The following is a 25945-nucleotide window of genomic DNA, read 5'->3' on the forward strand; positions in this document are numbered from 1 at the left end:
TCTGTGTACCACGGAAACCGAACTGACCGGACACGAACCCAAATGCATTTTGTACAGGATCAAATGTGCCATGACTAAAAGAACGCTTGACGATTTATTTTTTCTATGTTTTTTAAAGGAGAGCCAAGTAGTGACATGTAAAGAAAAAAGTTGCAATGGAAATAAAAATCTTGCTGTGTGTAAATTATTCAAAAATAAACTGTTTATATTAAAATTATTGGAGAATATGTTTGTAGTTGTTCTTTTTATGCCTTTAGAGTTTTTCTTATTTTAAAGGAAAAAAATATTTAAAATCAAATATAAGTCACTTTAAAATCAATATTTTTGCAGTTATGTCAAATATCTAAATCAGGGACAGATTTTGTGAGAGAAAAATATAAATTCTTTAAACCCTTATCACATTAAATTAAAAAAATATGACCAAACAATACATTAATTTAAAAAATAGTTACGATTAAATGATTTTTTTTTTGTTGCTTTGTGATGTATAATATAAAACAGAAATCCATTTTTACCTAATTTCCTGTGAATTTTTTTTTTTTTTACAGTTTATTTATTTTGAACACTATTTAAAACAATAAAACAGTCAAACAGGAAACAAAAGAGTAGCCAAAACAGAACAAGTACACACATTATATAGTGTTCAAAAAGGGATGGGAGGAACTTAAAAAAAAACAACTTATTTAATCCCACCCTCTTAGCTAATTTAAATAATTCTACTCAAGCCTATCAACTCTCTTGGTCTCAACAAAGGAAAAAGTCCCAAAAAAAGGAAAAACAGCATACACATGAAAAAGAATCCATAAATGTATGTAAATTTAATAATTAAAGACCAGAAAAACACTTTATATCTGGGTCTAAATGAAATATTATAAATTATTCAAAATTAAATACTGTCAACTCAAAAATGTAAATCATGGCAAAACAAAATAATATTCAAAACTATTGTTTTTGATCAAAAGAAAAATCAAATTTTTCATCACGTTTGACCTTTAAATCTCTAGATCAGGGGTCTGCAAGAGTCATTTGATCAACTTTCTTACTGTCCAAAACCCGTGGAGATCCACAAAGTACAACTTCCTGTTTGGAACAATACAATAAAAAGTGTAGCTTTCAAATACAATAATTGAATTATAACAGTATTAAATGTTCCTTTATGTGTCATTTCTATTTATTTATTTTTTATCTTGAGAGCAGAACACACAAGTTCCTTTCAAAATAAAATACATCGTGCTACAGCAGATTTAATTTAATCTAAAAGTACGAAAAAAAGAGTTTTTTTATCGCTATGACTGCTGTGCACCTTCATCACTTTTCACATCATAAAAGTAAACATAACCGTGTTGGTGTAGAAAACCTCTTTTCTTTTAAAAACTTGTAAATGCAATTACTTTAAGAACTCTGAATATCCACTAGATCAGGAATCTGTAACCTGTGGTTAACCCTAAAAATAAATAAAAGAAAAATAAAATAGCATTTTTTAAGTAAGGATTACTTAATTAGCATTTATTTAATTTAAATTAGTTAAATGTATAAATTGATAACTGAAGTGCACATAGATGATAAACTATAAAGTTTTTACATCCCTGTTGACCTGAAGACATCTTGTTTGCTTAATGCTACCTCCAAAAAGTAAAAAGTTTGTTCTTTTATGAGTTAAAAGCACATATTATCTTATGCTGCACAACATTGGAGCTGCACTGACATTATCCCGTTTAAAGCATCTTTTATTTTGAAAATAAATGTTAAAAAAAAACATATTTTGAGAGATGCTAGGTTCTTTTTATATATTTGCTTTTATTTGTGCCAAAAAATAAACATAATTCACATTCCTTATTTTAAAAGAGAAGGTCATGAATATGAATTTAAATGAATAAAATGCTAAAGTAAGACTATACGGCTCCTTATAGGTTTTGATCAGTAGAAATTAAGCTTCAATAGCTCTTTTACTGTTAAAGGTTGCTGGAATAGTCCATCGCTGCAGAGTGGCGGGGGAGGACAAAACACTTTCACATGATTAGTGTTGTTTTCATAAATGACTTAGGCGATCGCCTGGGGCCCCAGAGCGTTGAGGTTCCCCAGGCGATCGCCTACCTTATTATAATGGTGAGTCCGCCCCTGAAAAGTGCCAGTGATGTCGTTCCAGAGAGCATGTTTGTGCAAAACAGAGCACTGATGTTGATCTGAAGGTGGAGTTGTCTTTTTAATAATGATTAGATCACATGAGTTGTAGTTTTGTTGTTTGCCCACACAGGAAACGTGGCCTCTATTCATAGAGACACACGAGCTGCAGAAAACGTAACTGAAGAGGATGAAGAGATCCAGCGTTCAAATGTTTTTAGTACAAGAATAACACAAATATAAACTAGAATGTGCATTTGAAGTCCCGCCTCAGCATGAAACGGCTTTAATTCACAGCAGCAGCTCTTTGTGATGAGGAGATAAGTCCTGCCTAACCACCAGCAACACGGCAGGTTCCTCCTGAACTGGTTTCTCGAGTGAGCACAGGGAAACAACAAAGCCACAAAATGTGTAAATGAGCAGCAGCATCTGCATGTGCACACGGCTTGAAATAACCGCCATGTTATAGAAACGAGTGAAAGTACAGATGCTGGGCGCTTTAACAGAAGGAGCTGTGAAGCCATGCTACAAAATAGTTAGATTTTGCCCAGTTGCATTCTGGGTGTTCCCCTAATTCTTCAGGAAATTGCATCGACTTCCCAAAACCAGAAGAGTGTAGAGATGTGAGGATTTGTCTGTACGTGGATGCACTAAACTCCATAGTTTATAGGTCTCAAAGTGTGTGATGTTTACGGCCAACAGGTCACTGATTGTCAAAGGCTGCAGGCTGGAGATCCAGCCCTCTCTGCACTGCTGTGTCAGCTGCCACATGTTTGACAGCATCTGCAGAGTCAAAAGCTCTAAAAGAGGAAGCAGCTGCTCTGCTGTTGGCCCAGACGAGCGTTGTGCCGTCAAACCTGGAGGAGCTCGGCCACCTTCTGCTGCAGCTCTGTGTGGAGAGAGGATGACCAGCAGGATGATCTAAGCAAGGTAAGACTTGATCTGATTCATTCTGAGCTTCCTGGTTGCAGCACAACTCCTAATCAGTGTTTTATTCACAACATTTCACTTTTTTCTGGGTTGTAGTTCCACTAGTGGAAAACAAAAGTCATGACGTCCTCTGTCATCGCTCTTTTTCTTGAGCTTTTTTGTTGATTTTGACCTCAGATAAGACGTGGTCGTCTGTCTCCCTGTGAGACTCAACTGGAACAAACAAGATGAGGCGAACGTCAGAGCCTCTACTTTCATTATATACACTGTAGGTCCTTCTCCTTTTTCTGTTTCTGCTCTTGTTTTCCTCTTTTTGAACTGACTTTACGAGAGATTCATTTTAGCGATCCATATCATAATCTGCGGATGATGATGCGATTTATCGTCGATATTAGTTCATTTTAAACGATACGATTCAATCGATCCAGAACATCTTTAGCCAAAATCCAACCGGTGTGACTCTGAGATAAATACCTGAACGGTGCAGGTAAAGATTTCCAGATCCCTTGAATTTTTTTGCAAGATAATCAAATCTAAATTAAATAGTGGTAAAAAAAACGTTGTGATTCCAAGATTACAGAAATAGCTGAAAGTGTGATGTTTTTACCTGCCGAAAAAGTGTACGGAAGAAAAATTATTAAGAAAGAGAAACAGAATCTCTTTAACACACGTGTCAAAGTCAAGTAATTATATCCAGATCATTTTATTTGATTGTTATTAATGGCCCGACGTTATCTTGCACTTATTTCCAATTTGTATAATTTTGACAAAATATATTTTATAGAGGTTTAAGTTGATCTCTTCTGGAATAATATTCCTGCCTTTTTATTATTTGTAATTATGTTAAAAACTTACGGTTTTAAAGTTTGAAAAATTGGCATTCTGCTAGCTTTTTGGACTATTTTGGCATTTACTAAGATTTTTTAGGCTATTTTGAAGTTTTGCTAATATTTCAGCAACATGCTAGCTGTTATGGCTAATTTTTTTTTGTTTTGTTTTTTTAGACCGTTTTGGAGTTAGGCTAATATTTACTCGCTAGTTGTTTTGGCTAATTTAGGCTTTTTTGTTAGATTTTTAGACTGTTTTAAAGTTAGGCGAATATTTACATGATTGTTGTTTTAGCTAATTTGCGTTTTTTTTTTAAAAGTTTTTTAGACAGTTTTAGAGTTAGGCTAATATTTACATGCTAGCTGTTTTGGCTAATTTAGGCTTTTTTGATAGATTTTTAGACGGTTTTAGAGTTAGGCTAATATTTACATGATTTTTTTTTAGCTAATTTAGTTTAAAAAAAACGTTTTTTAGACTGTTTTAGAATTAGACTAATATTTACATGCTAGTTGTTTTAGCTAATTTAGGCTTTTTTTCAATTTTGGGGGCTTTTTGAAGTTTAGCTATTTTTTCAGCTACATGCTAGCTGTTTTGGCCAACCTAAGTTTTTTTAGGTGAATTGGCATTTAGCTAATGTTTTGACTAGTTTTCAGCTTCAGCATTTTTAGCTACCTTCAGTGGTTTCAGCTATCAGTTTCAGAATTTTTAGATATCAATTTCAGCATCTTCAGCTATCAACACTTGCATCTTCTGCAACCATGTTCAGCTTACAGCGTTCCCACAGGCATTATCACAGGTAATGCTATATATCTGGTTCATAATTATGTAAAAAAGCTATGTTTTTTTGTATTTTGTTTTTTCGGCAAAGAAAGATACTGATACTTTGTTGTCACCATAAACTTATTCAGCTTATTTGAAAACAGAAGCATCTCCTGCTTCCATCCTTTTTCCTCCTTTATTTCCTCCTTTTTTTTCTCCATTTTTTTAGTTTTACCTCTGGAGGTTTCTCTCAGGTTCAAGCCCGTTCTCTCCTCCCCTCATTTTCTCCCTCCCTCTCCTCCTCCTCCTCCTCTTGTTGGGTGTCTGAGCTCCGCTCTGAGTGAGCTCCAGTTCAAGCAGGCCTCCCCACTGTGCTGCTCCCATGGGCGACTCACTCCTCAATCACTCCTGGCCGTCCTTCTCCAAACTCTGGATGAAGAGATGGTCCTTCAAGAGAGGTAACCTTGCGTGGCGTTTGAGTTCTGATAAGGTCACAGCCTGAGAGCAAACGCCTAGGATGCTGCAGCTGTTTGTGATTTATGACTCTGAAAGCTTAACCGTTGTGACCTGATTGAGGTTTTAGGTGAGTGATGGTTTCTTCTTTTGTTGGCAAAACTGAAATTAGAACAAAGTGCAGTGAGCCCTTCCGGTCCCGCTTGCACTGCAGCCTCTGTGGGAGTGCAGAGATGTCATCGAGCATGCTCGACTTCATTAATGAAACCGTGATAACCGTGTGAAAGTGACATTCTCAGCTGTGCACACATCCCGTCTGCAGCCGTTTTAGTCGTCCTCGTCTGCAGAAGATGCTCGGTTTGTGTGTGATCACCTCTGTGCTTTGAAGGTGCATTCAGAGGGGATTCTGATCAAAGGCGAGCGGCGAGGTGACACTTGTTTTGATGTGCAACCAAAGCTCAAACAAGCTTTTCTTTTTGGTCCGCACACAGAATTGGGCCGGTCCAGTGGATGATTCATGTCTTCTCTAAATGTCACCTGCTCTTCTCTGAGCAGGATCTGTTCATATACATGCTAAAATCTTTTTGATGAAGAAGTTGCAGCAACTGATCTGATCACACGGCCTCGTCTTGTGATGGTCACTTTGAACACGTGCGCCATAAATATTGATGTGAGCATGTGCTCATATTTCCTTTTTTGTCACATTTCGGTAAATCCTCTTTTTTTTTTACAAACAAACCACAGAAACATAAAATTCCACCTAAAATTTTATTTTTTTAAACACTTTTAAGCTTTTCCTATTTTTAAATAATCCTCACTGCTTTGTTTTCCTTTGTTGAATTCACATAAAATGAGTAATTGTTTATTTTTTCCCAAGCTGATTAACTTTAGAGCGACTTTACAGCTTATTTGGATGACATTAAAATACACTATATTTTTTACATATTTTAAAAGCAACTTCAAATTATCTTACAGATCCTCAGCAGATCCCGAATTAGCCAAAAAAACATTGCTAAAACATTAGCTTAACTCCAAATTGGCCCAAAAAAACCTCAGTAAATGCCAACTTTGCCAAAAAGAGCTAACACGTTGCTAAAATATTAGCTTGTCTCCAAATTAGCTTAAAAGTTCCTCAGTAGAGGCCAAATTAGCTGAAGATATTAGCATGTTTCTAAAATATTAGCTTAACTCCAAATTAGCCCTAAAAACCTCAGTAGATGCCAAATTAGCCAAAATAGCAAACATGTTGCTAAAAAATTAGCTTAACTCCAAATTGGCTTAAAACATTCCTCAGTAGATGCCAAATTAGCTAAAGATATTATCATGTTGCTAAAATATTAGCTTAACTCCAAATTAGCTCCAAAAAACTTCAGTAAATGCAAACTTAGCCAAAAAAAGCTAACACGTTGCTAAAATATTGACTTAAAAATTCCTCAGTAGTTAACAAATTAGCTAAAGATATTCACATGTTTCTAAAATGTTAGCTTAGCTCCAAACTAGCCCAAAAAATCCCCAGTAGTTACCAAATTAGCCAAAGATATTAGCAAGTTGCTAAAATATTAGCTAAACTCAATATTAGCCTTAAAATCCTCAGTAGCATTGTTGTTCTTAACATGCTGAACTTTTTGATACCAATATATACATTTTTAGTAAATCATTTTTACAAAAAAACACAGAAAAATAAAATTCAAACTAAAATGTTGTTTTTTTTCCCCTAATACATTTAAGCTTTTCCTATTTTTAAATAATCCTCACTGCTTTGTTTTTCTTTGTTGAATTCACACATAATATGTAATTATTCACCTTTTTAGAGTGACTTTACAGTTTAATTGGATGACATTGAAATATTTTAAAAGCATTCCAAGAGTTCTTTAAATTACGATGATGCTGTTTTTAGCTAAAATCAAAAAGCCATTGTCATTTTTGAAGATACATTTTCATCAGAAGTTTATCAGAAAGTTGAAGCTGAGTTGTGGGCAGAAGTAACCCTGTGACGATATCCCATCATCGAGCAATGTCGGAGCCACACATTTTAGAGCAGGGGTGTCAAACGTACGGCCCGCGGGCCGCATCTGGCCCACCAGATGGTTTAATCCGGCCCAGTCAGGAAGAGAAAAAAATATAAGGATGTTGAGAAAAAAAAGTTTTTAGCCCATTCCTGTGGCGAGTTATGATTGTTTAAAGGGTAACAAAACAGGGAAGTTGGAGGCTGACTCCGCCCACAGCCGAAATTTCAAAATCCAGTCATGGGGCGGGGCTTGGGGGCTGGATTGTTATCATTACTGGAGCTGCAGGTCATGACTTGAAACTTCTGAAACTTATATAGTTTGATCAATCACAAAATTCAACTGTGATACCCCAATTTAACCTGTAGGGGGCAGCACACGGACGGATAAAGACTATATTTTCAAGAAGTTTACTTTAATTTAGCGAAAATTAGGCAATGAACAACAGACAGACAGTATTTTTAAAGCCCAATTTATAGAAGTCAACAGCCAAAAAAAGTTGATTTAAAGCAGGAGTCACCAACCTTTTTTTAACCTGGGGGCTACTTCATGGGTACTGAGTCATACGAAGGGCTTCCATTTTGAAATAACAAATTTTGCTTAGTTATGGTTAGTTATAAATTATTAATAATGAATAATGAGACAGTGATTTATCACCATAATTATCAACAATAACAACAAGTTAGGAAACAGCTATCAATGTTCAGCACTTAATTAATCTCAGTAGTTGTTACATTTTCAGATGATCACTTCGATTTCATGGGAAAATGTCCCATTTTCACTATGTTGTACCATGTTTATCAACTATCTTTTGTTAAAGAAAAATCATTTATTTATACAAATTTTTAAACTAATCTTGTCACATTTTGAACTAATGACCAAATTTGCTGCATTTTTTACAAAATTAATGATCTTTGAACTGGAGTTGGTCACCTAAACTTATCTAAAGTTCATGAATAAACATATTTTTACCACATTTTAATTTTTAAATCTATGTAAATGCAAGAGTAATAGCAACAGAATAAAATGTAATTTTAGATGCAGCTCACAAGTGAGTTGTGCTCATTTTAGAAGAGACCTGAGGGCTTGGTTTGGTGATTTCGAGTTTGGTTACCCTTTAAAGAAATGGCCGCAATACGCAATTACACCACTAGGGGAAGCAAAGAAAAAGAAAAAACGGCATAACAAGAGTTGCTACAAAAATGATCAGGTGTGACACCACAATTACCAAAATGTCGTCAAAAAGACAACATAATAATAGCTCCAATAACAATAATAATAAGTAATTAGGCTACTAGGTTGTTATTTCCAATTGAGAAGGAAACAAAGCTAAAGATAACAAGTTATTTATTTTACTATTCACCATGATTTGAATAAAGAAACACTAAATTATGTCATTAAAGTTCTAAATCACTTGAAAAATGCTACAAAAACGCACAATTTTCATTGGAGCAGGTCTTTAAAAATACACAAAGGGTTAATCTACGAGGTTAAATATAATAATAAACAGGACGTACAATAAAAATTGTCCAACTGATATATTTTATAAGTGTAATGAATCACAGAGTGTTAGGCGACGCATTAAAGTTTTAATATGATTGATGGTTTGTTAGTGGTGGCTTGTTTCAGTCGTGCCATCAGACCACCCTTTGTTATGTGGAGCCAGACGGTGCGACCGTGACAGGAACAAAACGCTTCAGGAGACGTTTCAGTTCACAAACCCACCCGCACACAAACACACACATCTGAGGGGCCCAACCATAAAAGGCCACAGAGGCTCCGCAGCGCCGCCTCAAGCGGCTGCTGCAGTTTCTCCACAGGAGAAGTTTACACTCAAGCTGAGCGGGATTTGGACACAAACAAATTCTCCGCCCGACGGGGGGACTGCCACCCCTGCTGCTGCTGCCTCTGTGGTTGATTGGGTAATATGAAAGCTGCAAATACGCAGCATCCTCTGCATCCTCTGCGCAGCAGAGGATGCAGAGGATGCTGCGTATTTGCAGCTTTCATCCATAACTCAAGCAAAAACTCAAAAATGCGTCTTTTGTCAGAAATATTCAGTGGAATATTGCAAAAACTGAATCTTAAGAAAGTAAAAGCACCCTTTTTCCATTTTGAAATAAAAATAATTTAAAAAAAATCTTATTTGGTAGACTATATTTCAAGTTATGAGACTTTTTTAAATCTATTTCTGGGTTTGCAGTTTCCAACACTGATTTCCGCCATTTTTTTTTAAGTGTTTGTCTTCTTATTTTCCTAAACTGCAACCCAAAATCCATTAAAAGTATCAATTTGACTTATTTCTTTGCTAGATAACAGGGTTAAGAAAACATTCTTCAAAAGTTTAGAAAATAAAAAACATATTTATTTACTTAACTTTACTTTTTTTTTCTGAGAATCTGAACAAGATTACACTTTTCCTCCAATGACTTCACACACTAATCTGTCCAAACAAGTGGAAAAATAGTGTCAATTTGTTTCTACAGTGGCCCAGAAGGGTCAAAACAAACTCAACTGTAAGCCAGACCTTTCTCCTGTTCACTTGTAGTTTCTCCAAACTTTTGTAAATCATTCAACTTTATCTATAACTTAATAATTTAATTTAAAATAAAAGTATTAGGAAGTTTTCAACAAATTAATGCAAAGGTTTACATTTGATATAAACCGTCTTTTGATTAAAAAAAATGAAAAGTAGGGGAAAAATCGGGATATTTTGTTTGGGAATACTTGATATTTAATTAATTATTTACGAGCGTTTTTCAGAATTACCTAAACCTCCGACCACTAGTTGGCAGTATAGCCCGCTGAGCCTCTTTGACCCACTCTACACTGTAAAAAGCGAAACATCGGATCAGTTAACAAAATAATTCATTAGTTTTCATCAAATTAAAATTTTGAGTTTGCTTAACTTAAAATTGCAATTTTAAAAACATATATACTTTTAAAAGGAACAAATTACAGAAGTTCTGTTAATTTAAATGTTTCATTTTTTACAGTCCGCACTGCGACCACAACAACAAGATCTTGTGAGATTCAGCTTGTGTTAAATTATCAGTCAGCCTCGACATTTTTGTTGTTATGACACATGTACTCTTCAGTTTTACTTGGGATGGATACCAAACCGAAACTCATTGCTGCCAGTTTTAGTGTACAGTTGCAATGCTTAATGTTATGATCATTAAGGAATTTTACCATTTTATTTCAATGAAAGACGTATTAATAATCAGATAGAGTTGTTTTCTAAGTCATAATCTTAAAAAAATGGTAAAAATTGATCTGGTACAGTCTTGGAATATACTGTGAGACATGTATCAAGATAAGTATCATACCGTCAGAATCTTGCCACCCCTAATGAAATGTAGAAACATGCACTTTGGAGTTTAATTTCATTTCACTTTATTTGAAGAACTTACCCAAAGTGGGACTTTCCAGCAAAACAAAGAAGTGAAATAAATGGCACAAAACAGTCAATAAAATTATTTTAATAAAATAAAAAAAAATCAAAGTATCAACAAACTTCCTTTACACATTTCTGGGATTTAACCAAACAGAGTTCTCCCAGAAGCCCTGAGCTGTGAGAAGTTAAAGCAGGTTAAAAGTGCAGAGCGAAGGGAGGAAACGCGAGTTCAAGCTCGCCCACAGATTTGGTAAGACTTCTTCTTTTGGCAGGTTTACACGAACACATCACCACCGCAGTCAATTCATGTCAGCAAGTCGTCTTTTTATTTTTTTCTTCTTGACTGAACAGAGAAAGTGAGACTTGAATAATCTTCCTCCACACTCTGCAACATGTTTCTCCTTCAGGCTCATTAGTGCATTTCTTGCATCGCTGCATCATCTTTGTGTCGTGCTGTCATCGCACTTTATGAACGTCTCGGGCTTGAACTTTGTGGTAGACTCAACAAACGCCTTCCAACTGACTTTTACAGTTACTGCCAGTAAATCACACAAGCCAATTATTTTCATGAACGCCCACATTGACTTTGTCTGCAGTGAGGTCACGGACCAGTCGGAGTGATTCCTGTTTCAGGCGTCTGGCCTGATGACAGAGGAGTCGCTTCCTGATAAAGACCTCAGAATAACTGTGATGTCTTCCATCATCTAAATCATTAGATTTATGTGATCTGGTGATTTATGATCCCAGCAGGGAAGAAATGCACCATAAAAAGAGGATGTGCACTAGTGCTGCCACAATCAATTATTTTAATAGTCGACTAATCACCGATTACTTTTTCCGATTAGATAGATAGATCAGCCTTTATTGTCGTCACAAGGACGATGAAATTGGAGTAACTGTTACAGTGCAATAAGAAATTTAGCAAAAAGAAATGTAGCAAGACATAATATAAAATAAGTAAAAATATATACAATTAGTCGACTAATTGGGTCATGTGCAGACTGGATGTAAAGCACACATCCTAACCAGCATTATCTTTAAGCTAAACTAAAAACTAGATATAAAGCGTATACCTGCAATAATGCTAGTGTGAATGCTGTAAGCTGAATTTGGTTGCTGAAGATGCTAGTGCTGATAACTGAAGATGCTGAATTTGATAGCTGAAAACGCTGAAGCTGATAACCAGATAAAATGTTAGTTAAATGCGAAATTAGCCAAAAAACAGAAAAAGTCAAAGTTAGCCAAAACAGCTAGCATCCAGCTAAAAATATTAGCTTAACTCCAAAATAGTCTAAAAAGCAAAAAAAAAAAAAGCCTACATTAACTAAAACCGCTAGCATGCAGCTGAAATATTAACTAAACTTCAAAATTGCCCAAAAAACCTTAAAAGTCTAAGTTAGCCAAAACAGCTAGCATGCAGTTGAAATATTAGCTTAACTCCAAAATAGCCTTAAAAAGTGAAAAAAGCCTAAGTTGGCCAAAACAGTCCGTTAGGATGCAGCTGAAATATTAGCTTAACTCCAAAATAGCCTTAAAAACGGAAAAAAATCCTAAATTAGCCCAAATATTTAGCATGCAGCTAAAATATTAGCTAAACTCCACATTAGCCTAAAAAACTGAAAAAAATGTCAATTAGCCTTAATAGCTAGCATGCAGCTGAAATATTAGCTTAACTCCAAAATAGCCTTAAAAAAGGAAAAAAATCCTAAATTAGCCAAAATATTTAGCATGCAGCCAAAATATTAGCTAAACTCCAAATTAGCCTAAAAAAACTGAAAAAAATGTCAATTAGCCTTAAAACCTAGCATGCAGCTGAAATATTAGCTTAACTCCAAAATTGCCTAAAAAACAGAAAAAAAAATCCTGAATTAGCCAAAATAGTTAGCATGCAGCTAAAATATTACTCCAAAATAGCCTAAAAAATTTTAAAAAGTCTAAGTAAGCCAAACAGGTAGGATGCATCTGAAATATTAGCTGAACTTCAAAATTGCTTAAAAAAACTGAAAAAAAGTAAATTAGCCATAATAGCTAGCATGTAGCTGAAGTATTAGCTTAACTCCAAAATAGCCTAAAAAGCCTCAATAAATGCCAAAATAGTCCAAAAAAGCTAGCCTAATGCCATTATAACATTCAACTTTACTACACTCCGACTCCATATAATATAAAATAATGACTAATCGACTATTAAATTAGTCGTCAACAATTCTAATAGTCGATTAGTCGACTAATCGTGGCACCAAAAATTGTTTCCCGTTTTAAACAGACTTCCTGCATCTGAACTGAAAGCTCAGCCAGGAACAAAGCTGAGACCAAAGCTGGCTCCCTGTATGGTTGCTAATGGTAACAGTGTTTTTCATGCAATGGAAATGTAAAGAAGCTTTCATCGAGCGGCCGGAGGTTTTCAACCATCGGGCTGATAACTGCTGACTCTGATTGCACAGGTGCTGTGCAGCAGATCAACAGATCTCTGCTCTGGTTGTGCTGAAGCTACTGTATCCTTAGCATGCGTTTGGATCAACCAAAATCTCTTTTTTTTTTCTTTTAGCGTCCGAATGTAAGCCATGTGCTCAGCCCAGCGAGAATCCCAACGCCCAGCTCAGTGTTCAGCCTCGTGCCGCCAGTGAGAGAGAGTCCTCCCCCTCTTTATCTCCAACCTCCATCTCTGAAGATGTCTTCTTTGGTGATCCCAACGATGACCAGGTACATCCTGCCTCCAAGCCTGGGGTGCTATCCTGGAAAAGTTATATAACTAACCTTTCCACGGATAAGGAAGCCAAACAAGATAATAGAGAGATGACAAAAATTGGATGATAAGTTATAGTTAACACTGGGGATGATGGTTAAGGAAAGCTAAGAGAGGAAGGTTAAAGTGACAAAAACTAGTGTAATAATTGGAACAAAATGGGAAGAAAAGGAGAAAACCCTCATAAAATCTAAAACCAGCACTTATTCTTGGGACATAAATTCAATATTTTGTTTCCAAAATAATGAAAAGGAATGCCAGACTAACTTGTTAACATTTATGGAATTTAAGAACATCCTTAAAAAAAATAATAGTGAAATTAAATTTTTTTCTTTTGTCTTAAATTAAGTTTTTCTATTATAGTTTGTAACAAAATTATTTTTCATGATTTTTCTTGAGTATGTTTTCTATTGTTTTCCTGTTTCTCTTTATTATTATTATTGTTAATATTATGATTTTTTCCTACATGCACTTTTTGACTCAATCACACTTTCAGCAATTTCTGCAATTGTTTCAAATCCTTCAAAAACTTTTAATCTTATGGAATCTTGGTTTTAAAACATTCCGCAGCACATTCATGTTTGTACTTTTGGTATTTGCAAATTTTACGCAATTAAAAACTTTACGCAATTTTTACTTTGTTTTCACAAAATTCTTCAATTTTTGCAATATTTCAAGAAATTCGTTAAAGCATGCAAGTTTGGTATCAAATCGTTCACGGTGTTCAGGAAATTCATGTTTGTAATTCTGGTATTTATAATCTTCACTTATTTTTCTCATTTTTTGCAACTTTTAAAGAAATTCTTTAAATTGTTTTTGCACTTTCTGCAAATTATTCAGGTTTATATCAAGACATTTTTTGGCAATAATGCAAATTTCTTTAGCATCTTCAGCGACCACATTCAGCAATATGGTTTTAAAGTGGGCAGAAAAAGTGGGCCCCAATTGGGTTTGTCCACAGTCTCTGTGGTGGCCCCACCTGTGTTTACCCACATTAGCTAGCCGCCTGGTACACAGCGTAGCGTGCTAACGAGCTTCACTCTGTTGAGCTTTGATGTATCGGGCCAACGAGCTCCAATGTTACGAGCTAGCAAGCTCCCCTGTTTTGAGCTAGCGATCTCCACTGTGGCATGCTAACGAGCTTTGCTGTATCGAGCTAGCGAGCTTTTCTGTAGTGAACTCCCTTGAAGAGAGCTAGCGAGCTCCTCTGTACCAAGCTAGCAAGCTTCACTGTAGCGAGCTCCGCTGTAACAAACTCTACTGTTTTGAGTTACCGAGGTCCATTGTATTGAGCTAATGAGCTCCTCTGTAGCGAGCTAGCAAGCTTCACTGTAGCAAGCTCCCTTGTAGCGAGCTAGCGAGCTCCGCCGTAGCATGCTAGTGAGCTCCTCTGTAGCGAGCTACACTGTAGAGAGCTAGCAAGCTTCACTATAGCGAGCTCCCTTGTAGCGAGCTAGTGAGCTCCGCTGTAGCATGCTAGTGAGCTCATCTGTAGCGAGCTACACTGTAGAGAGCTACACTGTAGCGAGCTACACTGTAGGGAGTTAACAAGCTACTCTGTAGCAAACTCTGCTGTTTTGAGCTAGCGAGCTCCACTGTATTGAGCTAGTGAGCTCCTCTGTAGCGAGCTAGCAAGCTCTGTTGTATCAAGTTAGCGAGTTCCACTTTAGCATGCTAGTGAGCTTTGCTGAATTGAGCTAGCAAGCTAAAATGCTACGCTGTCAACCAAGGCAGCTGGCTAGCGTAGCGAGCCTACCCACTGAGTGCCCACTTAAGCCAATGTGGGCAAACAGGTGGGACCGCCACAGAAACTGTGGACAAACCCAATTGGGGCCCACATTTTCTGGCTACTTTTAAACCACAAGGGGCCCACTTGGCTTTACTGGCTGGGTGAAAACAAAGTTTTAAATCTTTGCAAATTGTTTGTGGTGTGAAGTCCTTGAATCAAGATTACATGAGAGCTTTCTGCGTTTCATTCCTCTGTCTTAAACTCCTCTAAATTCTGCTTCCTGCAGGACACGTCTTCAGTCGTCAGTGATTATGACCTTCCCTGCATGGAGGGGGGCAGCAGCGTAGAAGACCTGCTGAACCTCAGCTTTTCTCTCAGAGGTTCTGAGTTCTTTAAGGATCTGGAGGGAGACTCGAGCCCTGCAGCCGACCCGCGGGAGTCCGAGGACGCCGACAGCCCAGCGGTTAACAAACCCTCAGCGAGCTCTTTGACTACAGGCTTCTCACCAGTCAATGCACCATCATTTCCTTCCTTTCAGCAACCTGCTCAAGAACTTCCCTTCAACTTTGTGGTGCCTCACTTCATTCCTGACAGCAGCCTCACTGCGGCTGCTGCTCACCCAAGCTTAAAAACTGATGTACCTCTGGAAATAGAAGAAGCAGGACGGAAAATAACACAATTAGAAGAAAGGAAAGACCGACCAGCAATGGATTCAGACGGGGAGCTCGACCTGGACAGCTTTCCCATCCTGGTCAGATCCATGTCAACATCCCGGAGGCACAGCTGGGGTGTCCCTCTGTCACCCATCAACTCTGGCAGGAGGTACGATGAGAGAGCAACTGTTTAGATCACGTGTCAAAGTCAAGGCCCGGGGGGCCGGATCCGGCCCTCCAGATCATTTTTACTTTGTTGTTGTTAATGGTCCGATGTTATCGTGCGCTCATTTCTGAAATATAAATTTGGCTAAATATGTTTTTATGGAGGGTAAAATATTGAAATTTATTTAAGGTTTAGGCCTATGTTGATTTATTCTGGAATAATATTCCTGCCTTTTTATTATTTTTAATTATGTTAAAATTTTACAGTTTTAAACTTTTAAAAATTGCCATTCTTATAGATTTTTTAAAAGTTTTGGCATTTAGAAGATTTTTTACTCTGCTTTGGAGTTTAGCTAATATTTTAACTATATGCTAGCTGTTTTGGCTAATTTAGGCTTTTTTTTCTTCGTTTTTTTAGACTGTTGGAGTTTAGCTAATATTTTAGCTACATGCTAACCGTTTTGGCTAATTTAGGCCTTTTTTTCTTAGTTTTTAGGCTGTTTTGGCATTAGACTAATATTTACATGCTAGCTGTTTTGGCTAAATTAGGCTTTTTTTATTCATTTTTTTAGACTGTTGGAGTTTAGCTAATATTTTAGCTAAATGCTAATTGTTTTGGCTAACCTAGGCCCTTTTTTAAAAGTTTTTTTAGGCTGTTTTGGCATACACTAATATTTACACGCTAGGTATTATGGCTAATGTAGGATTTTTTTTCTTTTTTTAAGGCTATTTTGATGTTTAGCTTTTTTTCAGCTATGTGCTAGCTGTTTTGGCTGACCTAAGTCTTGCTTTTTTTTTAGTTTTTCATGCTAATTTGGCATTTAGCTAATATTGTGCCTAGCTATCAACTTCAGCATTTTCAGCTATTAGCTTCAGTGATTTCAGATATCAGCACTAGCATCTTCAGCAGCCAAATCCAACAGCATCCACACTAGAATTATTGCAGGTAATGCTATATATCTAGTTCTTTAGTATGTTAAAATGTTACAGTTTTAAAGTTTTTAAAATGCAATAAATGTTTTTCCTGTTCGGCCCGCGACCTAAGGTGTGTTTTTGATTTTGGACCCCCTGTGCGATTGAGTTTGACGCCCCTCCTTTAGAGGAAAGCTCTGTGTGCTGGGAGATGAATGTGTTTTCTCTGTATCGTTCTCCATCGCTCCTCGTCACATTCAGTTCTGTAACTGTTGCTGATAGCTCTTCTTCTCAGCGTATACATAAACGTATGCAAGAGGAGCAGAGCCGCGAACAGAGGCGCTCTAATGTTTTGTTTGACAGCCATGTTTGAAACGCTGATATCTGTGTTGCTGATTCTCAGACTCAGTCTGGACACCATGGCCATAAACAGCGATGAAGAAAGAGAGGATGACGAGGAGCCGATGCTCTTCCAGTCCACCCAGGAGCAGCCTGACAGCTGCTCGCCGTGTCCTGAAGAGGAGCGCCACGGCTGCAGCCCGGGGGTAAACTTTCCCAACATCAGGGTCGCTTGCAGACTAACCGATAGATTTTTTCAATCAATTGCTTGCCAAGCTTTTGTCACCGTTGGATGCCTTTAAAGACATAAATCCTCTAAAAAATGGATCCAACAAGGCCGAATTAAAGCCATTTTTTATAAAACTAAAGCATGATGTCAGTGTTGGGACAACAGCACTGAAATGAGAGTAAACAGAGCCCTAATCTGACAGTGTTTTAATCTGTATTAATGCGCATTATGTGCTCTAGTGAGTCGGAAGACACTAGCCAGTGCAAAGTGACTCACTAATGTGTTTTTGCAAAACACTGCTGAGCAAAAAAAAAACTTCTTGGTATTTAGAAAGTTTGAGGCGAGCCGTTCTCATTCCAACCCCAATGTAGTGTGTTTTGTTCTAAATGTAACGTTTAAATGAAAGAAAAAAGGAATAAAAATGATCTTATTTATGTCCCAAGTATTTAGCACAACTTATAAAATCAGGAAAAATTAAAGTTCTCGACATCATGATGGATTAAAAGTTCAAATTGAAAGCTTAAAAAGGAAGATTAGTAAAAAAAATTACAATTTTATGCAAAGTAAAGGATTTAAGAGTATTGTTGTATTGTTCTTTTACTCTTCCTTATTTTAGTAGCTGCACGGAGGTCTGTAGAAAAGCTCTTTACAGCCACACAAAGCCACTGTTTCAACTAAAGAAAGGAGAATTATTGATTTGAAAAAACAGTAAAGATTAAAAATGTCCCAATAATCAAAAAGGTAAACACAAATTTAGGAAAAGACACTGGCCCCGCCTCAAACATTTGATTGACAGAATCCCCCGATCCACTTTCAGTGGATTGTGAGGGGACTTTGATCACTCCTGATTGGCGACAGAAGTTCCTCTAAAAACTGACTTGGACCAATCACTGCTGACTGGTTTCAAAATGGCGGCAGACGAACAGGAAGTGACGGGCTTCGGGGGTTAGGCATTTTCTATGGGTGACGTCAACACCTCGTTTTGTCCAGTGAATTAATATACATCAATGATCTCACCAATCACTTGGTTCTTGCATAAGGAAGCCAACAGGCTCCACCTACTTTTACTGAGGCATCTGATTGGTCAGTTTATAACTTGAATAACTTGCACTACAAAAAAAAAATAATGAAAAGAAAAACTAGGATTAGCAAGAACATGCAAAAGAATGATTATTCTGACAAAGAGAATGTTTGAGTAACCACTGTTTATTCCTCTATAGAAGTCTATGGGATTTTGGCTAATTGGAGCCAGCGGATACTTCCTGTTTGGAACGCCAGAACAGGGTTCTCAAATACAGTCAATAGTTGTTTATAATAAATCAAAAAAGGTCACATTTCTTTGAAATTAAAGTAAAAAAGCCCTCTCAACTGGTAAATAAAACCATAAAAGTGTGATCATATCAATATGTTAAAATGCACAACTATGCAAGTGTTCACCACAGCAGTCGCTTGCATCTATTTAAGTGCTGTTAAAGCCTTCACCTCCTCTGCAGAGCCACATTAGCATGCCACACATTTGCATAACAACAATGATGTAGCAGGTGCCAGCAGACCAACCGCCTGATGCACCAGAACAGACCAACTTAGTGAAGAAGACACATTACATGTAAATATAATCTAACACAAAAATACAAGTGTGTACACAGAGTGGGAACTTCATGGAAACAAGGCTGACAGATGAGCACAACTTAAATATTTAAAACCAAATAAGTACACACTCTGAGGAGTCCGGCAGCGCCGTGCCAAACTGCAGACGATTTCCTGACCAATGTAATCAAATGCAGATCGGCAGCTAATAAAGGCCACTGTAAGCAGCATTTGTCTCTATACAGTATCAGCTGGATCTGCTGTGTGCTGGAGCTAAAACAGATCAGACCGAGTACATGTGAGTGTGTTCTCTCCTCAGACCGCCTGTGTGGCGGGCAGGCAGCTGTATTCCCGCTCAGACATCCTCGCCACGGATGACTCTTCACGCACGGCGCATATTTCCCGTGTTGTTCGGGGTTCCAAACAGGCCGCCAGGGCAGCGGGAGGTGGGTGGTGATGAGGGCTTTTTTTGTTTTTGGTTTTTACCCCTCAAAGGTTGTTGTGGTCACTCTGGGCTGTGTGTCTTTGCAGTGTCAGAGGAGTGTGACCCTGAAGAAAACCTGCAGTCCAGTGAAGGACAGAGTCACATGTGAGTGTCTTGTTGTGTCAGGATGATTCCAGGAAGCATCATCTCAAGCTGCTGAACAGGTTTTGAATGTTCTGTTTCAGCTGCCTAACTCCCACTTTGCAGAGGGGATTTCCCGATCTTTCTTTGAAAGTTCTGCTCGGTTTCATACACGTTCCTTCTCCTCCTCGCAGCGTTCTCCTTAAAACACGTGTCAAAGTCAAGGCCCAGGGGCCGGATCCGGCCCTCCAGATCATTTTAATTTATTGTTATTATGGCCCGATGTTATCTTGCGTTTATTTTTAACATGTATAATTTTGACAAAAATTGGCATTTTGGTAGCTTTTTGGACTTTTTTGGCACTTACTAAAATTGTTTTTGTCCATTTTGAGTTTAGCTAATATTCCAACTAAATGCTAGCTGTTTAGGCTAATTAAGGCTTTTTTAAAATTATTTTTTAGGCTATTTTGAAAATAGTCTAGTATTTGCACGTTAGCTGTTTTGGCTAATTTCGTTTTTTTAGGCTTTTTGGAAGTTTAGCTAATATTTCAGCTAAATGCTAGCTTTTTTGGCCCATTTATGCTTTTTCTTGTGTTTTTTTAGGCTGTTTTGGACTTAGTCTAATATTTACACGCTAGCTGTTTTGGCTAATTTTTGTTTTGTTTTAGATTTTTTTGGCTATTTTGAAGTTTAGCCATTTTTTAGCTAGCTGTTTTGCTGAATTCAGGTTTTTTTTCTTTTTTAGGCTGTTTTGGAGTTTAACTTTTCAGGCTATTTTGAAGTTTAGCAAATATTTTAGCTACATGCTAGCTGTTTTGGCTAATTTCGGCTTTTTATACATTTTTTACATTATTGAGTTTTTTGCTAATATTTCAGCTAAATGCTAGTTATTTTGACTAATTTAGGTTTTTTTTTCAGTTTTTAAGCTGTTTTGAAGTTTAGCTGTTTTTTTCAGCTACATGATAGCTGTTTTTACTAATTTGGTCTTGTTTAAAAGTGTTCAGGGTGTTTTGGAGTTTAGCAAATATTTAGGTAGATGCTAGCTCTTTTGGATAATTTAGGTTTTAAAATATTTGTATGTTGTTTGGAGTTAGGCTAATATTTACAGGCTAGCTGTTTAGGCTAATTTAGTTTTTTAGGCTATGAAGTGTATCTATTTTCTCAGCTACATGTTAGTTGGTTTGGCTAACCTATTTTTTTTTTTCATTTTATTTATTCTTTGTTTCTTAAGCTAATTTGGCATATAGCTAATATTTTAGCTAGCTATCAGCTTTAGCATTTTCAGCTATCAACTTGAGCATCTTCAGCAGCCAAATTCAGCTTACAGCATTCACACTAGCGTTATCACAGGTAATCCTATATATCTAGTTCCCAATTACGTTTTAAAGTTATGGTTTTAAATTTTTAGAAGTGTAGTTTTAGAGTATTTAATAAATGTTTATCCTGTTTGACCTAAGTTGTGTTTTGGATTTTGGCCCCTGTGCAATTGAGTTTAACACCCCTGCCTTAGAAGGTCCTCAGCCCATATTTTTGAGTCTGTCTGCAATGCTGTGTACTCCTGTGTGTGCAGCAGACTAGGGAGGAGACTCCTCTAAATCAGTTTGACACCCAATTCCCAGCAATCTCGTCCTCTCCTCTCGCCTCCTCTCTCATCCACCAATCGGTGTCGGTGTCTTGTTTGTCTTAGGCTGATGGTACAAAGAGTTCTGGAGGAGCTGAGGTTGTATCATGGGTAAGTAAACAGTGGAGGGACGTCTGCATGCTGTGTTAGCCAGTGGCTTTTCACTGAGCAGCATCAGAGCCCCGCTGAGGAGTCTGCATGCATGATCTCTGCATGTTCAGGCGTGGCCTGACGCCTCACTGTAACCCCCAAAAGAGGAAGTGTGGAGCACAAAGAGACGGTTAACAACTCACAGCAGTTATACTTTCAGTTTCCTTGTGTTTTTTCACATCTTCTAAAACGATAAGAGGCTTGTTTGTGTGCAAGTTGTAAACATAAAACAATAAAATTCAACTCACAGGCTTCAAATTAAGGACACGTGTTACCCATCAGGTCATGATGAATTAAAACAAATGTTATTGTCTCGTTGTTCTTCACAGAGCGAAACACAGGAGCAACAAAGCAGACAGCAAAGTGTCAGGAAATGTCACTTGGTATGAGTTTCTCGAGTAAGTACTGCCCGTATCATTGTTCCTCTAGCGTCAGTTCTCAAGAAACATTTCCACTAATGACTGTGTTTTTCACAAAACAAGGTCCCACAGATTTATTTATGCTATAATAACAAATAAACAACAGAATTCAGGAGGCTTTTGTAACAATAAAATCCTAAAATGCAATACTTTGGCTTTGCAAAACTCATTTAAAGCTGCATAATTTTGGTCTTGTAAAAACAAAAATCTAGGAATGTTCATGCATGATTGTAAATTGATTATTTTTGATCAATGATGGAGCCAAAATATATAAATAAAGCCATTCCAAATTTGCAAAGAAGTTGAGGATTTAAAATAAAATAAGAGATTTATGCTAAAGAAACACGATTAGGCATCATTGACTGTCCCAAGAGGACAAACATGAACTAAAACCGTTTGATAAACCTTAAGACATAAATTAAATCTTAGATCTACTACTAAAATCTGATTGTAAACTGATATTTTTTGGCTTCTGGTGCAGCTAAAATATGCATATTCTCATAAAGTCTCAAAAGAAGTTGTAGAGTTAACCCTGAAAAACCCATGAGGTCACTATTATTTCATTTTATTTTGTTTTTTTTATGTTTTTTTTTTCTTTGTATTTATTGTTAATTGCTGCTTTCCAAAATGAAACTGTAAAATTAACTTTAAAAGCTCAGAAGGTAATTCTTTTGGGGTTCTTCAAGGTTAAAAAAAATGACATATACAAAAGAAAAATGATCCTTAATTCCTCAAAAGGCTTTACTGACTGTCCCAAGAGGACAAACATGAACTAAAACCTTTAATGAAGACATTCATTAAACTAATTATGAATTAAAATCCTTAAAAAAGAGCTTAAAAAAACTGCAATGTTTAGACTTAAAATAAAAATATGTCACCTTTCTAGCTTTACGAATGTGAGAAAAACTGAATTCTTCTTCCACAAGGAATGAAGAAGAGGAGGACCGTCCGGAGAAGACGGAGAAAGGCACTAAGGTGAAGAGGAAACTCAGCTCCCTGAGGAACCGGATGGCTGGCTCCTTCAACAAAGATAAGGTAAGAAAGTGGAAAACTCCACACAGACATTTTAAAGAAAAATAAAATAAATCTTTAACAGTTACGGCGTGCGTGTTGCACACACAAAGCCCTAATCCCCTTACACAAACCCTATTATATATCTCGCCTCTGACACGGTTAGCAGCAGCCATATGGTGTGCAGCAGCAGAAGCAGGAGCGTGCACCCACATTTGCATCTAAAAGGCGTCTCCTGTGTTCGGCTCTCTTGTTCCCCTGCAGGGTAAGAACCGAGAAAAGGAGCATCAGAGAGCGAAGGAGAGGGACAGGGAGGTGAAGGAGAAAGTGCGCAGCAGCAACGGGCATGTGTTGATGACGGGCTCCTTCTCCAGTTGTGCCACCTGCTCGCTGTGCAGCAAAACCCTGCAGAAAAAGCATGGCCTGCAGTGCATGAGTGAGTAACGCCACACGGTCCCAGGTGGGCAAACACCCACGCTTGTTTGCTGCCTGACATGCATGCACACAGGTGCTCACACAAAAAAGACCTGCGTCTATTTATAGACGCTTTTCTGCATGCACGCTCGCTCGCTCATCACCGTGGTGGAACAGAAGCAGCGGAAAAACAAGATGCTAAAAACTGCATGCAACACCAAAATTAATACTTTTTTAAGTAAGATATAAAATAAACTTCTTTAAGTAACATTAAAGCCTTATTTTCTAAAAAAGAGCATGCTTTTAAACTTAAAAAGTCTGATTTATCTGAGTGTAACCTGTTTGTGCAGCTTCACTGCTTTGGCACAAGTGGTAGCTTTCTTTTTTATGCTTTTTATTTATTCAAAATTCAGGACTAAAGCAACAATGCTCATTTACATCCGTAATAGACATGATGAAACAAGAACTTAATGAGACATTTGATTAGACCTCAGCCAGAGGCGGGTAGAGTATTCAAAAAGGAGTCACATGACCTTACGGAGCCTAAGGGGGAAGTTTTATCGCCACAGGATCATTTTAGATTATTACGATTTATTCCAGTCAAAAGTAATGCTAAAGAGCAGCAAGAGGCCTCATGTACTCAAGTAAAAGTCGCATTTTTCTCTCACAGTTGTACTCGAGTAAAAGTAAAAAGTAAGTGGTATTATGACAACTTTCACAAGTACAATTTATCAAAAAATGTACATAAGTAAATGTAATGGAGTAAATGTAATGAGTTACTTCCCACCTCTGACTTTAGCTCACAATAAAAGCACATCAGTATGGAGTCTGGAAAGAGCCAAATAGAAATAAATATTTACACCATTAAATAAATAAATAAATAAATGTTGAAATCGATAAATAAATGTTGAAATAAATCTGGCATTAAAATATTAAAATGGAACATTTTAATATTTAATGACATTTTTATTTATTTCATTGTCCCTTGTAGGTTAAATGAGCCAAATTGAAATAAATCAATGTTATATGAAATAAATAAATAAATGTGTCATTAATTATTTAAAAGTGGCATTAAATAAATAAAAGTTGAAATCAATAAATAAATGTTGAAATAAATGTAGCATTAAAATATGAAAAGAGGACATTTAAGTATTTAATTACATATTTATTTATTTCATTGCCCAGTTTGGGTTAAAAGAGCCAAATTGAAATAAATACATTTATTGATCAATTTTTGATATTTTTTACATCCCTAACCAATGCTGCTGTTACTCCCACTGCCCAATTGATTTTTAGATACATATCTAGTCTTTTACATCCCTGTTGTTAAACTAAAAAGCAAAGTTTGTTGTTTTGTTCATCAGTAACAGCCAGTTATACCCTCCTGCGAAAAGTTAATATTAGTAAAGATTTGCAAAATATTTTTGGTGCTTATAAGATTTGCGCGCAACCCTGTTGCCTGCAAAAATTGGGAACAGAGTTGCACCAAGTTTGTGAATACCAAATATATAATGTTAAAAAAATGCATTGATCTGTTAGCTTAATCAAGGCTTTGATAGTTTGTTGCCAATTGTTGAATATTTAGCAGAAAATCAGAAAAATTAAGCTTCACTTTTCATCCATTTGAAGCCCAAATGTCCTCCATTTTTGGAATAATTCAAAAGTAAATATTTTAGATTATATGTGTCAAAATCAAGGCCCGGGGGCCGGATCCGGCCCTCTGGGTCATTTTATTTTATTGTTATTAATGGCCCAATGTTATCTTGCGCTCATTTCTAACTTGTATAATTTTGACAATATATATTTTTATGGAAAGTAAAATATTGAAAGTTATTTAAAGTTTAAGTTGATTTATTCTGGAAATATATTCCTGCCTTTTTATTATTCATAATTATGTTAAAAAGTTACATTTTTATTAGGATTTTTAGGCTATTTTGTCGTTTCTCTAATATTTCGGCTACACGCTAGCTGTTTTGGCTAATTTAGACTTTAATTTTAAATTTTTTAGGCTGTTCTGGGCTTTAACTAATATTTCAGCTACATGCGAGCTGTTTTGGCTAATTTAGGTTTTTTTTTTAGTTTTTTAGGTTGTTTAGGAGTTAGGCTAATAGTTACATGCTAGCTGTTTTGGGTAATTTAGCGGGTTTTTTTCAGTTTTTTAGGCTGTTTTAAAATTTAGCTATTTTTTTTAACTACATGCTAGCTGTTTGGGTTAACCTGTTTTTTAACATTAATTTGGCATTTAGCTAATATTTTAGCTAGCAGCTTCAGCTTTTTCAGCTATCAATTTCAGCATCTTTAGCGGCCAAATTCAGCTTCCAGCATTACTAGCATTATCACAGGTAATGCTATTTATCTAGTTCATAATTCTGTTAAAAACTTACGGTTTTAAAGTTTTTCAAAATGTAGTTTTAGAGTGTTCAATAAATGTTTATCCTGTTCGGCCGTGACCTAAAGTGTGTTTTGGATTTTGGCCTCTTGTGCGATTGAGTTTGTCACCCCTGATTAAGATGCTGTAAATTCTAAAAAATAAAGAGCATAATTTTATTTTATGATCATATTTTTGTAGTTTTAGTTAAAAATGATTTAAATTGGTATTATTTACATTTTCATTCAATATGAAAATGCAAAATAATGAAATTAGTCAGTTATAAAGACTTTTGTCAGACTTGTGTTGTCATTACTGAAAGCCACTATCTTCCTGTAAAACATTTGGTTTGCTGGAGTTTTATAAAGTTGTAAAAATGAAGGAAACGCTTCTGTTTTCATGATTATAGAGCCGTTTTTGCTCTGGTTGTAGTGGACAATGTGGAGAAGTACATGAAGGAACAGTAAATTATCGGTTCTCACTTCCTTATTTCATGACTTCTACTGTAATAATAATAATAATAATAATAATAGTAATAATAATAAG

General features: G+C 36.4%; 1 protein-coding gene across 3 annotated transcripts in view; it reads left to right on the forward strand.

The window, feature by feature from the left end:
• The first annotated feature begins 2926 nt into the window (after positions 1 to 2926).
• LOC112150802 (rho guanine nucleotide exchange factor 18) overlaps positions 2927 to 25945 on the forward strand; it is a 63078-nt gene continuing 40059 nt past the window's right edge. The window contains exons 1-9 of one of the 3 annotated variants that reach the window (XM_024279294.2): positions 2927 to 3051; positions 13040 to 13194; positions 15253 to 15788; positions 17100 to 17241; positions 19171 to 19297; positions 19383 to 19440; positions 21517 to 21585; positions 22533 to 22641; positions 22882 to 23053. In XM_024279294.2, coding sequence (XP_024135062.1) covers positions 15292 to 15788; positions 17100 to 17241; positions 19171 to 19297; positions 19383 to 19440; positions 21517 to 21585; positions 22533 to 22641; positions 22882 to 23053 — 1174 coding nt within the window. In that variant the 5' untranslated portion in view covers positions 2927 to 3051; positions 13040 to 13194; positions 15253 to 15291. Of the gene's footprint in view, positions 3052 to 4878; positions 5097 to 12638; positions 12936 to 13039; positions 13195 to 15252; positions 15789 to 17099; positions 17242 to 19170; positions 19298 to 19382; positions 19441 to 21516; positions 21586 to 22532; positions 22642 to 22881; positions 23054 to 25945 lie in introns of those variants that run through there. The other 2 variants (XM_024279291.2, XM_024279293.2) reach the window with 2 other exon arrangements.

Source organism: Oryzias melastigma, linkage group LG4 (genome assembly GCF_002922805.2).
Source record: "Oryzias melastigma strain HK-1 linkage group LG4, ASM292280v2, whole genome shotgun sequence".
In the NCBI taxonomy this organism is placed as follows: Eukaryota; Metazoa; Chordata; class Actinopteri; order Beloniformes; family Adrianichthyidae; genus Oryzias; species Oryzias melastigma.